Source organism: Poecile atricapillus, chromosome 15 (assembly GCF_030490865.1).
Source record: "Poecile atricapillus isolate bPoeAtr1 chromosome 15, bPoeAtr1.hap1, whole genome shotgun sequence".
In the NCBI taxonomy this organism is placed as follows: Eukaryota; Metazoa; Chordata; class Aves; order Passeriformes; family Paridae; genus Poecile; species Poecile atricapillus.
The window spans coordinates 5,676,859-5,689,623 of NC_081263.1; the positions used below are offsets into that span (position 1 = coordinate 5,676,859).

The following is a 12,765-nucleotide window of genomic DNA, read 5'->3' on the forward strand; positions in this document are numbered from 1 at the left end:
TTGCTGGTTTGAAATGAAAACTCTGCTGGGAAATCCTAGCAGGGATTAATAACCATCAATCAGCTTCTAAAACAGTCTAATAAGCACCTTACCTGTCTTTCCTCCTTAGTCACCAGAGAAGCTTATGTTGAGATACCTACAAATCCCTCAACACTAACTCTCCTTAAAACTTTTTTTCCACTTCCTTCCAAAACCTTTTGGGTGGTCAGTGCACTGACTTTCCTCTGCAGCTGACACACCTTATATATGCCTTGGACTTCCCTAATTAATGGTGTTTTTTAACTGTGTGTTTCTAAAACTGGCCTCACTTACATTTGTAGTGTCTCACACAAGGGTTGTTACGTGTGACCCATAAAACTTTGTGACAGACACTAAGACATCACTGTTGTGTGGCACAATGCCCCCAGATCTGCAATGTCACATCTCACCCACCTTCCCCTTAACCACTGTTTGAAGATGCACAACCCTTAAATATAAATACAACACTTATTTTATGTTCATTCCTTCCCTCAGTTCTCTGCCACTGATTGATCTGAGTGAGCCAATTGCAGCAGCCAGGAAAAACTGAAGATAAGAATTAGCCCACAAAAAGAGCATAGATTAAAGCAAACAAGCAAGTCCTTTTCTCTCCTCAGTGTCTGGCGATTTTGTTGTATTTAACAGATAATTAATACATTTAAGTCAGAAGAAACTACTTTCTGTTGGCTGTGCTCCAACTTTACCTTTTTTTCTTTTAGTGGAAAAAGGCCTCTGTCCTCAGAGTTCTGCACATCACAAAATAGACACGTCAGGTGTCAAGGTAATGCCTCTTCAGGATTCGTGATTCTCCAAGGCTCCTGGTATTTATTTTCCAAAAAGACTAGATGAACATAGAGAAATACTTTAATGAGTGTTAATCATGTTCATATAAATAAAGTAAACCCTTTCTTTACCAGCTGGGGCAAACTTGCAGAATTTCCCCGCTCTCTAATTCTAGGTAAATTCCTTCCCTTCAATATAAGCATTTTTGTGACTTCTCCTGGAATTAGTGACTTTAGTTTGGAATTCACTCCATGTAACTCCAAATATTAGTCATCAAAACACCTCTTTGAAATTAGGATTTAAAAAATTCTAATTCATGTAAAAAAAAAAATCTATAAACTGTACTTACAGTTATTATAAGTTTCTTTTAATCTCAATTTTGTCATCTTTCTGCCCAAAAATCCAACTTTTCATGTTACTACTGCCCTCATCACAGTAAGATTCTTGTAGGACTGTGGCATATGGAAGCCAAATTTTGGGATAATTTCCCAAGAGCAAAGTAGTCGTGCATTTTAATCCAACATGGGAGTCACAGGAGTATCCTGTAAGGTTTTCCCTGAGCGATAGAAGTAAGGGTTTTTTCCAACTTTTGGGAGAATTACAAAGGTTTTTAAAAGAAGAGACTGTTTGGTGCTAGGAAGAGAGAGAATTATGTAGGAAACCTTTTCCTCTGCATTGTTGCATAGCTTTGGATCTTCCTAGAGTATAAAATATGTATCATTTATTACTCAAGATACTGCTCAATTCCCCAAACGTGCAGAATTTTCATTGCACTCAGTGCATTAGTGGGGGAAAAAAAGGATGGATCAAGATTTCCATCCCTGGCAGTGTTCCAGGCCAGGTTGGACTGGGCTTGGAGCAACCTCATCACATGGAAGGTGTCCCTACTCTCTATCAATTTGAAGCTTATTATTTCTTTTCCTACCACTGTGGTTCCTGGTGAAATGCAGCTGGCCATGATACTCTGCATAGAATCAGGACTTAAGACTTTGTTCTTTGTGTATCTATTCCAACTCGGGATATTCTATGGTTCTAATAAATTATTTATTACATTGTAGGTTTCCTCTGTTTCAACGTAAGCACAGCTGTAATGAAAGTGAGTTGTTGAGCCTGGGCTTCATTACATTTACAAAATCAAGAGTGAAAAGTGTACAACTGTGTCCATATTCCCCATCTGTGTGAATGAAATTACATTTTCCTGAGGAGTATTATTTGCAGCATTTCACACGAACAAGTGTACATTTTAAGGCTTAATTTAAATGCATTTTAAATGCACAAATCGAGGTTTTGTTGCAAAATTTGGAATATGTAAAATTTTCTGAAGGGAGGATGTTCTTTGAAGTTTTGGAGAAGTTAACAAAGTTTGGTAAGAAGAATGTACCAATGATAGCAGACACAAAGAATGCAGAATTCATGGGCCACAAGGCCATCTGGCAGAATTCCAAGATAAGGAAGACACTAATAAAGCCAATTCAGCAATTGTTCTGAAATCAGCTCCAACTGGGTTAAAGGTAATTAGGGCAGGGGCAGATCGTGACCACTGATGGATCCAAACTGAGCATGCGGATTAATCATCTTGTAGCCAATGAACACTAACTCATTTGCTAAAATATATAAATAGTAAGAAATGTTGATAGTTGGTGCGCCGGCTTTGTGGATTTGCGACCCAGCACCCATTTCTGCACAGAACTGTAAATAAATACCTCGACTCTATGTGTGGATTGGCTTCTTGTTCACCGGGTGCAAGAATCTATTTTGGCAACATTGTGTTCCTGCTTTTTCTGCAGTGACCTATAAACCCCGGAGTGGGTTCATCAACGCCTCAGCAGCCACTAGGCGTTTTGACAGAGACCATCAATCCTCAGCCACGACAGTACCCAGCCCAGCCGATCAACACACGTGGAAACTGCCGGGGCTGCACAAGGATAGCGCAGGCTGTGCCTGCCCGTTTTCCTGGCAGATGGTGGGGCCGTAGCTCCCAGGGCCGCTCCCGACAACCGCTGCTCGCACCGGCCCCGCTGTGTCCGCGCACGAGCCGCCGCCTCACACGGCGGTTCCTGCACCCCTCGCGCCGAGCACGGCCCGGATCAGCCTTTGCCTCTGCCGCTCGCGACCACGCCGGCGGTCCGGGCCGTGAGGAGAGAGGAGAGCGGGGAGCGGACGCGCAAGGCAGGAGGAAGAGGAGGCGGGCGCGTCCCTCAGGGCTCCGTGGCCGCCATGGCCGCCGTGGCCGCCCCCGCCGCCTCAGCGCTGCCCCGGCTCCGCTCCGCGGTCGCGTGTTCTCGCCCGCTCCCCACGCGCTGATTGGCCGCGAGCGCCGCTCTCGCGAGACCCGCGCGCCTGCGGCCCGGCGGAGGCGGCGGAGGCCCCGCGTTCGTGCGTCGGAGCGGCCCTGGGCGCGCGCGGTAAGATGGCGGCGGGGGGCCGCGCCGGCCTCGGGCCAAGGCGGGAGCGGGGCCCTCACCCTGAGCCGGACCCGCCGGCCCGGCCGGCGCTCGCCCGCCGCGAAGGCGCCGGGCCTGTGCCGAACGGGGCCCAGCGCTCCCGTGGCCCAGCGCCCCTGTGGCCCGCGGAGGGCCGGGCCGGGGCGGCGGGGGAAGCCGGGGCCGCAGCGAGCTGAGCCGGGCCGCAGCATCGGCCGGAGGCGGCGGGAGCCCCGTTCCCCCAGCGCGGTTGCGGGCGGCGGAACGCGGGGCCGGGAGCGATCGGGGCCCGGGCGGGTCGCGCTCCCGCTGTTGGAGTTGCCGGGTGCGGGGCGGCTTCGGCCGCGGGTTAGAGAAGGGAGAACCTGTTGGAAGCGGCTCACGATGAGGAGTCGCGCTGCCGCTCGTCTTGTCTGACACGGTGGCGGTGCCTGTTGCTGTTGTTGTGGCCGCCTGCCCTCCCTTTTCGCTGCCCCCGTGGTCGTGAGTTGGAGGTAGAAATCGTTAAATGCGGCTTTGGTAAAATGCTTTGCCTGCCAATCCGAACAAAAATACTGTCTAGAAAAATAGTGAAGATAACGTTTTAGTAGCGCTGACAGGAGAACTTTTGGGGACAGCAAAGCTGAGCTGGTGTAAAGGTTTAAACTCTTACCCATAGTTGTACACAGGGTAATATACCACGTACAGTTTTGTAGGTGTGCAATGTAGGGAGCTGTCCGAAGTTTTGGTGAAGATTTAATGCAGATACTGTTTACGTAGGCATTGCTGTGTTTGTCACAGTCTTCATGGCTGGCTGTCAAACTCTGATTCGCTGGTTTCACACTGCGATGCTGTATGTCCTGTGTAAATTCTATGCAAGATTTATATGGAGCAGATTTAAGAGTAAGTAGAAGAAGATGGTATTTAAATTTTTTATTCTGAGATTTCTGAAAGAAGCTTTAAAGCCTGGCAAATAGATATGGAAGAGTGCAGGAATGAGGAGGAAAAAAATGCAAAACTCTGGTTGAAGATTAAAGGGTCAGTTTTGGAGTATTAATTTAAAAGATCTCATAGAAAACTCTAAAGATGGCAGTAACACAGTTCTTACACACATTAAACTTATTTCTTCTTGAATCATATTGAGATGCTTTTCTTTTGTAGTTGGAGTCCAGGATGAGTTATGCAGAAAAACCTGATGAAATCACGAAAGATGAATGGATGGAAAAGCTTAATAACTTACATATCCAGAGAGCAGACATGAACCGCCTTATCATGAACTACCTTGTCACAGGTAAAAATGGGTGGTAATGCCTGGAGGCTCTTAATGTGTGTCACACACTCTATCTGTTTGGGGTAGAATATGGAACTGGATGGAGTGAAGGGCTGTGAGAATTTTGTGATTGCTGTTGGCTTCTCTTAGCAAAGCCCAACTGCTCTGGTGTTCTCTTAGCTGCAGACCGACAAAGAATCAGAGACTGAGCAGTTCTCATGGAATACAGATGACATTTATGAGCCTGAACTCTCCTGCTAAATGATAGAGAAAACAAAGTGTTTTCTGCAGTGCTGTAAACATGACCTGCTTCTCCGTGATGTCCTTTTTTGTGCCATTGAAACAGCTCAAGATAAGTTGCTGTTGTTAAATAACAGTCTGAAAGCTTCAAGAACAACTATCAGAAGCAAGTTTTTAACTGGGCAGAAAGATAAACTCTGAAAGGGCATGATTGTCAAAATAGTTTGGGACCAGAATATTAACCCCTTCAGCACAGGGCCTGGCTTTATACTTGGAACAACCCAAACCCTTCGGGAATTGTTGCTGGTAATTAGGTGCATGCCATCCCAGGAAGCTGTGCTAGGGCGGAGGCGTTTGTATCCATCTACACCCCTGTTTACACTGAGCGTAGGTAAATTCTCTAGGTTGAAGGAAGAGCATCTTGGTGGTGTAAATCAGTTTGGTGTCTTATGAATGCAAGACCTGGGATTTAAAAAAACTTTTATAACATTAAATACTACACAAGAAAGCAAATGTATTTCTTCTTGTCTGTTTTCATCTCAGAAAAATTGCTGGATCTGTGTAAACAGATCTGGGGCTGGAGGACGAAGCAAAACCACCCACTTGAAAATGTGACTTTCACAATCTCATTTTGCAATAAGCACAGTGCTTTATTTAAGTATAAAACAGGCTTCCATGTTAAGAGGTATTGCACTGCAAATTGCTTCCCTGGAGAGTGAGCATACATGAGTTCAGAATGAATTAAGCATTTACTCTTAGATGCCTGCTGGATAAATGACTTTGTATATAGAGAAGAATTTTTCACAATTTTGGATTAATCTTTAAACCCCCAAATTGCACAAGCAACACACAAATATTTTCATTTAAGCTGATAGGTTTTCTTCTGAAGTGTTTCATACAATACATTCTATGGGTAAAATATTCCTATTTCAGAGGGCTTTAAAGAAGCAGCAGAGAAATTTCGGATGGAGTCTGGAATTGAACCCAGTGTGGATTTAGAGACTCTGGATGAAAGAATAAAAATCCGTGAGATGATCTTGAAAGGACAGATCCAGGAAGCCATTGCATTGATAAACAGCCTCCATCCAGAGCTGCTGGATACCAACAGATATCTCTACTTTCATTTGCAGGTGAGGACACGTGGCAAACTTTTATCTTTGTCTTAGAGTTTGCTGAGAGAATGGGAAAAGTAGTGAAGAAATTAAGGTTATGTTGGAGATTTGTGATTGAACATGGATGAAATTGTAGATGTTCTTGGCATTTTTTTGTAGCAATGGGAAATTTTGTGGCATGGTACAGGAGCCACCATATACAGTTATTAACGTAATAACTTTTAGTAATCCATCTTCTCTAACCCTGTTACTCAAAAGCACCAAGTTCCCTTTTTCAGTAGATTTTGCAGCCAAATTGCTGCTCCTTGTCTCACACATTGAGAAAAATTGACCTCAAACTGTCAAATTACAGATTAGTGTTTGTCTCAAATTACACACCAGTGTCTGAATCTTCCAGGCTTGAAATAATGGAGATTTGTTAATTTGTTGGGCTAATATTGCTGTGTCTTTCGTGTGTAGCAACAGCACTTGATTGAACTGATTCGGCAGCGTGAGACAGAGGCAGCTCTGGAATTTGCTCAGACCCAATTAGCAGAACAAGGGGAGGAGAGCAGGGAATGCCTGACAGAAATGGAGCGCACACTGGCTCTGCTTGCCTTTGATAATCCCGAAGAATCACCATTTGGAGACTTGCTGAACATGATGCAGCGACAGAAGGTAGTCCTTTCTCAAAGGGAGCTGATGTCTTTTATATGTATGTTATGAAAATAAAATCTAAATATTTTTGAAATGCTTAGAAAAAACTTACATAGTGATATGCAAAAGAACAGAAGTGTTTGTTGAGCAAGATTTTAAAAAATGGTGTTAATATATTCCAAATGTATTCAACTGCTTGACTCTCTTCCTTGCATTCTCCAGGCTTGTAGTCTGTGGGGCTTTGTCCTGGCCTTTCCTGAGGAATTAGCACACTAGGTGTGATATTCCCAGTGTCTGCATGACTTTAGCAGTGTTAATTATATGAAAACTGTCATTGAACTCCAGTTTTTCTTTTCCAGGTATGGAGTGAGGTTAATCAAGCTGTTCTAGACTATGAAAATCGTGAATCAACACCCAAGTTGGCAAAGTTACTGAAACTACTACTGTGGGCTCAGAATGAGCTGGACCAGAAGAAAGTGAAATACCCCAAAATGACAGACCTCAGCAAGGGGACAATTGAAGAGCCCAAGTAAAATGTGTGCAGATGGACATCAAAAAATCTTAGCACTGCACAGTATACATTTATATCAGTCTGTGACTGAAATATTTTTACTACAGTACAGCACTCAATTCAGATTTTTCAATGAACATCTAATTTGAAGGGAGAAAAGTCCCTTTTAAATGCTGCAAAAACTGCATTGAAAGGCGCTGTATCTCTTTGGAAGTCTGACTTAGGCTATGCACTATAATACATTTTTAAAAAAAAACCAATTAAACAGGACAGGAAAAATAGCATTTTTAAAAATCCAGAACTCAAGCTTTCTAATTGGCTGCTGATGCCTAGTTTAGTGGCCAGTGAGTTAATATGGAGTTATATTGGCAACTGTTCAGTTTAACTGTCTCCTGTTTGAAATGTGTATATAGAACAGTGAATATTTTCTACCTTTAAGTTATAGCCAGATATACATTCCCCTTAAAAGTAACTGGTCAAGTTTTCATCTATAAACTTTGCAGTAAGGTCGAACTTTTGCTTAGGAAATAGTGTACAAACTTGTAAATCATAATTTAAGGACTTTTGTTTTGTTTTGTTTTTTTCTTCCTTGTTTCTGACTTCTTGGTGCTTTATATGGTGAGAGCTATGTTCATAATGGATCAGTGACCCATCTTTTCAGGAGGAGTATTGATGAAAATAGGTTTTCTCTTAATATTCAAAAATGACCAAAATGGCCCCAGAGGCATTGGAGGGTTTTTTTTAAACAGGGGCCTTTTCCCCTTTATGTTAAATTTGCAGTGATTCCAGGTGGCTGCTAAAGCTTTGAGGGCCACTGGATGTCTGTAAGCTGAAAGACTCGTGTTAGAAAAACAAGTGGTGGGGAGAGGTGCTTGTGGAGGCCTCTGATGCATCATCTTGTGCAGGATCTGCCTTCATGCTTGCTGAATAAGAATTGTAGTTTTAGAGCTACTTGGGCTGTTTTTATGCCTTGAGCTAAGCAAAGCAGGGCTGTCTAAAACCAGAAATTTGCATTTTCTCACTTCTTCCATACCTTTCTGAAGAGATGCAGTTCATCCTCATCTGTATTTGTTTACTGACTGTCCTCACTCCAGTTAGAACTATAGTTTCAATGTGAAGTCCAGACTTTCAAGTCAACAAATTGTAATCTTCTGGGTATGGGATGTTCTGGTTGAGTGATTGCAGCGCTGCACACTGGTTTATACCCAGTGGTAGGAAGTACTAATCTTGCCAAATCTATCTCTAGATTTTTAGGTCTCTAGATCAAGTTTTGCCCAGCACAGAGCAAGCTGATGAGTGAAACATTTAACATCATGAGACACAGGCAGTTGTCACACCAGTCCCATACTGTACATAATCTAGTCTTGTATGGTAGGTATTACCCTGTAGAATGAAACTTAGTTTTCACTTAATTTTACTGGAATACTTAATGCATTAAACTGTATAAAGCTTTGCAGATACACTTGGCTTAGGGGAACTAACAAAACCTGTTACTGATTGCATTACTGTGAACACTGTTTACTTGTGTAGCTGTTTTGGGGGGGAAGCCATTGTTTGTTAAGCAGCTGTGAGAGATGCAGAGCACCAAGGTTAAGCAAGATGATGGATGAAACAAAATCATTTGTTCCCATTTCTTACTGATTGTTCTGTTCTCCACTTTGTGGCATTTGTGGTAGGGAGGTCTACAAGTTTATATATAACAAGCAAGGTATCAGTAGCCCCCCAGCTACAGCAGCAGTCTGGCTTTCCTTCACCCAGGCTGGTTATTCTAACAACAAACTTTTAACCGTTGTGGGTTTGGTTGTTTTGGGTTTTTTTTTAATTTTTTTTTTTTTTTTTGAAGTCGGTTGATGTCTGAAAACCATGTATAACTTTTAGTTTGTGAGAAACTGTATGGTTAATGTAACTTTGTTTAATAACAAACTGCAGAAACAAAACTGGAATAGCTCTAATTTCTTCATGTAGGACTGATCAGCTTTTCCTCTGTGTTCTGACACTTGTGTTGTTGAATCTCCTGTAAAGCTTCTCCTGGGTGAAGTGGAAAGTGGTTGCGGTTTTGTGGCACGATGAGCATTTTTCTCCATGAGAAATGCAGTATTATGGCCCTGGGTGAGAAGTTCACTGTCCTCCTAGAACGCTACCTTAATTCCATCGAGTATTTGGGCAATGATTGAGCATAGATTACTTGAATTTCCACTAGCTAGTTTTTTTCCATTAAAAAATAAACACGTTTTTTAAGGGGTTTAATATAAAATTAGTCTAGATCTATTTCACTTTGTTTTTATGAACATGCCACATTGATAAGCAGCTTTAATCTGTAAAGTTTTTGGTAACTGCAAGAAGATACTCGAAAGCTATGCATTTTAGAGAAAGCATAAAGGTAGTGATATTGGTACTTCTAAGGATCTTTATATTAGTGTATATAAAATAGTTTGCATATACAAATATAATATATAATCTGTTTGAAATATTCTTGAATGGTAGGGGCTGTGAAACATATTATAATTTATGGAAATATTGTACACAGTAAACAGATGTCTCAGTACACAAATGAATTTTTGTCATATGCATGAGAAGTGTCTTATTTGGTGACTACTAATGAATGGGCTTTTGTTAACCCATTTTTGTTAGATAACCACTTTAACAAATACCATTAAATTCCACTTTAATCAGTTTGCTTTAGTGTAAAAATACATATTTTGTTCCACTGAATTTAGAACAATATGAAAATAACTTTTGTAAGAAGATTTGTTCCAAACCCGACATTGGCAGACAGGTCTGGTCATCCTCCCCCAGCCTTGCCTTTGGTGAAAGCAAATAAGACTTTTTCATTCATGCCATGTATGTGGAGAAGCTGGATTGTAAAATATCCTGTCTTATACCTCTGCAGAAAGGCTGCATAGCAGGTGTGTTTTGATTAGGCTACAAATCTCCCTCCTTTTCCCAAAGCCATCACCTCCCTGTAACTGTCTGTGCTGTTCCCGTGTTTTGTTTCTGCCTGTCAAATCTAAGCTGAGCTGTGGCTGCTTCTGTTGTACCAAGGAGGGATTTTGGAAGGGTGGGGGTTCACAGACTTCCCTGAAGATGAAATTGTGGTGGTACTTGGGGGAATACTTACTGAACTGTTTAATTTTATATAGCTGGAAAAGCAGAGGCTGCTGCACAGAAACTTAACAGCAGAGTTTTGAGTAAAGCATTTACTCTCAAGACTTTTGAAGAGGCAAACATACACCTTTAAGTCAGGTGAAGTACCTCTCTCTAAGATGATTTAATTGAAACACTTTCAGCTTCTTCCACCCACATTAAAGATAAATTGAAAAGAATTCTGCCTCCTTTCCACTCCTTGTAAGTACAGGAAAAGCCACTACATTATTCCAGGATGATTTTACTGTTTTTAATTTGTAAAATTTATGCTTTGTATGCTTGAGTATAAGCTTAAAGACATTACTTAAAAAAATCCTTGACTAGCTGAGTGTTGTTGGACTTATTTCAAACCACCTTGTGTCCAAGTGGGTTACAAAGCTCATTAAATGGAGTTGGATCCCTGTGTGTTGTGTCTTCACGGGAAATGGGGCTGCTGCTGTCAGCCACGGCTGAGAGCATCCTTGAGAGCCAGAATAGAGCAGGATATGGAGTCCTCTTTGCCCTAAATCTGCCTTGAGGCTACAGGTTCTGACCTGCACTGTAGCTCTCTCTTCCCTCCGGAGGCGACATCGTGTCAGGAATTGTTTCTGCTCTGCTGTCCTTAACAAAAAGGGATGAGGAGGGTTTGTAGCTTTTGTGTGAGAATGTCCCCAGCCCTGCTCGGTGCTTGGAGTGCTCAGCTGAGCAGAGACAGAACACAAAGCTCAAAACCATTTGTACTACTGCATGGGCACCTTGAGGTGCTACAAACTATTCCCTTCTACTCTCCTGCTTTCACCTGATTAAGTTAAGCACAAAGTTGATCAAACCACTGGTGAGCTGCAGGTTGATGTTTTCAAGCACCTCAGATGAGAAGGCCCTGCGTGTTCTGTCGTGTTCTTTATGAAGATGACAACATGATTGCAACAGTAGTTAGATGAGCATTCCAACAATATCCTGCTACCTTATCTCACCTGGATCAATCGCTGTAAGGAAGTTGTTGTTCATTAACAAACAGGCTGTTTGCCAATTTCTCTGGTAATTTGCTTTTTTTCGGTGTATTTCTGCCTAGTAATTTTGTCGAGTTGGATTATTTGGCAGTAGAAACCCACGGGTGTTTTCTTTATTGTGTGGAGAAGTTGCATTGAAACTGCTCTGGGTTGTGAAACTTTGAAGCTGTAGTCACTGTCCTGTCAGGAGACAGCAGTTGTCCTTCATGGAACGTATTAGCCTATTGCTCCTTTCACACCCTTTACAGGATTTGATCCTAATCTGTATTCAACTTCATAAAATCTTCAAATAATTCAACCATTGTATGGCTAAACTCTAGGGATAGTAAATGTCAGGTCAAATATCAACCCAATAAACTTTTGTTTGGTTTAATCTTTTGACAGGTTAAGCTGAACACAGGAAAAATGAGAGGAGCTTGTGTTCTTGTGTAAGATGATTTTCTTTAGTTAGCACCTGTCCTCTGAGCTGATTCCATTTGTCATTTAATCAGCTTGGTGGGAGGTTTGCTTGTAGAAAATAATACAGCAGTGAAAGGAACGATGGCTGTATATTTACTCTTTAAACTTATTTATGTGAATGTGATGTATGTTGCAGTCAAACACTTTCAACTGCAGCTGATTTGGACAATGAAAGTAACTTCTTATCTGGGAGGCAGATTAGTCAAGCTCCTAATTGAAGAGGTGACACTGTGCAGGACAAGGAGAGGATCCAAGGAGTACAAAAATAATGAAAACTTGTGCTTGATTTCCAAAGCAACTACTAACTTACTAAAAGTATGATTCATTGTTGCAGTGTCAGTGTTGGAAATGTTTGCACCCCTCGGCAGTGAGACTGAACACAGGATCCCTCGTACCTGGCTATGAGTTCTTAAGTTTTCTGGATCAGTGGTTACTCTACTGTGCCCAAGGCCTCTTCAGTTCTTTTCTGAGCTTATTACATGGATTTCACTTCTGTAGTTACATCAGAGCTCATCTCTCCTCCTGCCTCAAGTTAACAACTCCAAACATACGCACAGTTTAAAAACCCAACATACATTGAACAGTGGTTTACATTTTTGGCTGCAATTTGCCATGACTTGGCTCCCTCTTCTGGAAAAGGGGACAGTAGCAGAGTGAACAAAAATACTTCATAGTTTCATTTCCTGCTCAAATGAAGGAAGGAAAGCCTACGACTGAATGAGAGCTGAGGTGGTTACTACACGTGGCTGCCCTCCGTCTCTACTTGCAGGAAAGCTCATTGTATTTGTGTTCTCTGTGTGCAGCAGGTCTGTGTGACTGGGCCTGACTCTGCCACGGGCCTCTTGGGGAAGATCTCTTTTTTCTGAAGAAGAAATATTAAAGCAAAGGATAAAGCACAGCTTGATGATTTTTGCTTTTTCAGCAACCTCCTTCTGGAGCTGTCTTTGGTGTGTAAGGAACATTTTTGCTATTTCACTCTCAAAGGTTCACCTCAATAATAGTGTTATACCTCCTGATTTATGTAGCAAACTATTCATCAGGGACCTGCCAAGGGATTCATGTTGGGAGAAGGATGTTTGAATTACTAGTCTGCTAAATATTAGTCTGCTACAGGCTCAATTCCACCAAGGATTTAGAGGTTTCTGGCTGCAGGAATAGCAGACAGGAGGTGTCTGCTCTGCACCTGCGTGTTTTGGTGCAG

At 42.2% G+C, this 12,765-nt stretch overlaps 1 protein-coding gene across 4 annotated transcripts; it reads left to right on the forward strand.

The window, feature by feature from the left end:
* Positions 1-2,472: 2,472 nt before the first annotated feature.
* Positions 2,473-10,519, forward strand: GID8 (GID complex subunit 8 homolog). Of its 4 annotated transcripts, none has more exons than XM_058850562.1 (5): positions 2,473-3,206; positions 4,365-4,494; positions 5,647-5,843; positions 6,285-6,482; positions 6,821-10,519. In XM_058850562.1, exons 2-5 carry the CDS (start codon positions 4,377-4,379, stop codon positions 6,992-6,994), a joined length of 687 nt encoding a protein of 228 aa, XP_058706545.1. In that variant the 5' UTR covers positions 2,473-3,206; positions 4,365-4,376; the 3' UTR covers positions 6,995-10,519. The 4 variants fall into 4 exon arrangements, with proteins under 4 accessions (XP_058706545.1, XP_058706546.1, XP_058706547.1 ...); XM_058850563.1 differs by lacking the exon at positions 2,473-3,206 and adding an exon at positions 3,565-3,718; XM_058850564.1 differs by lacking the exon at positions 2,473-3,206 and adding an exon at positions 3,725-4,106 and having other exon boundaries at positions 8,219-10,519.
* Positions 10,520-12,765: the final 2,246 nt, after the last annotated feature.

Bases quoted from the DNA above. Each gene is read 5' to 3' on its own strand.
- GID8 (XM_058850561.1), top strand. From the start codon at position 4,059: ATGTCCTGTGTAAATTCTATGCAAGATTTATATGGAGCAGATTTAAGA. The intron at 4,107-4,364 runs GTAAGTAGAAGA...TTTCTTTTGTAG, and splicing joins TATATGGAGCAGATTTAAGA to TTGGAGTCCAGGATGAGTTA. The intron at 6,483-6,820 runs GTAGTCCTTTCT...TTTCTTTTCCAG, and splicing joins ACATGATGCAGCGACAGAAG to GTATGGAGTGAGGTTAATCA.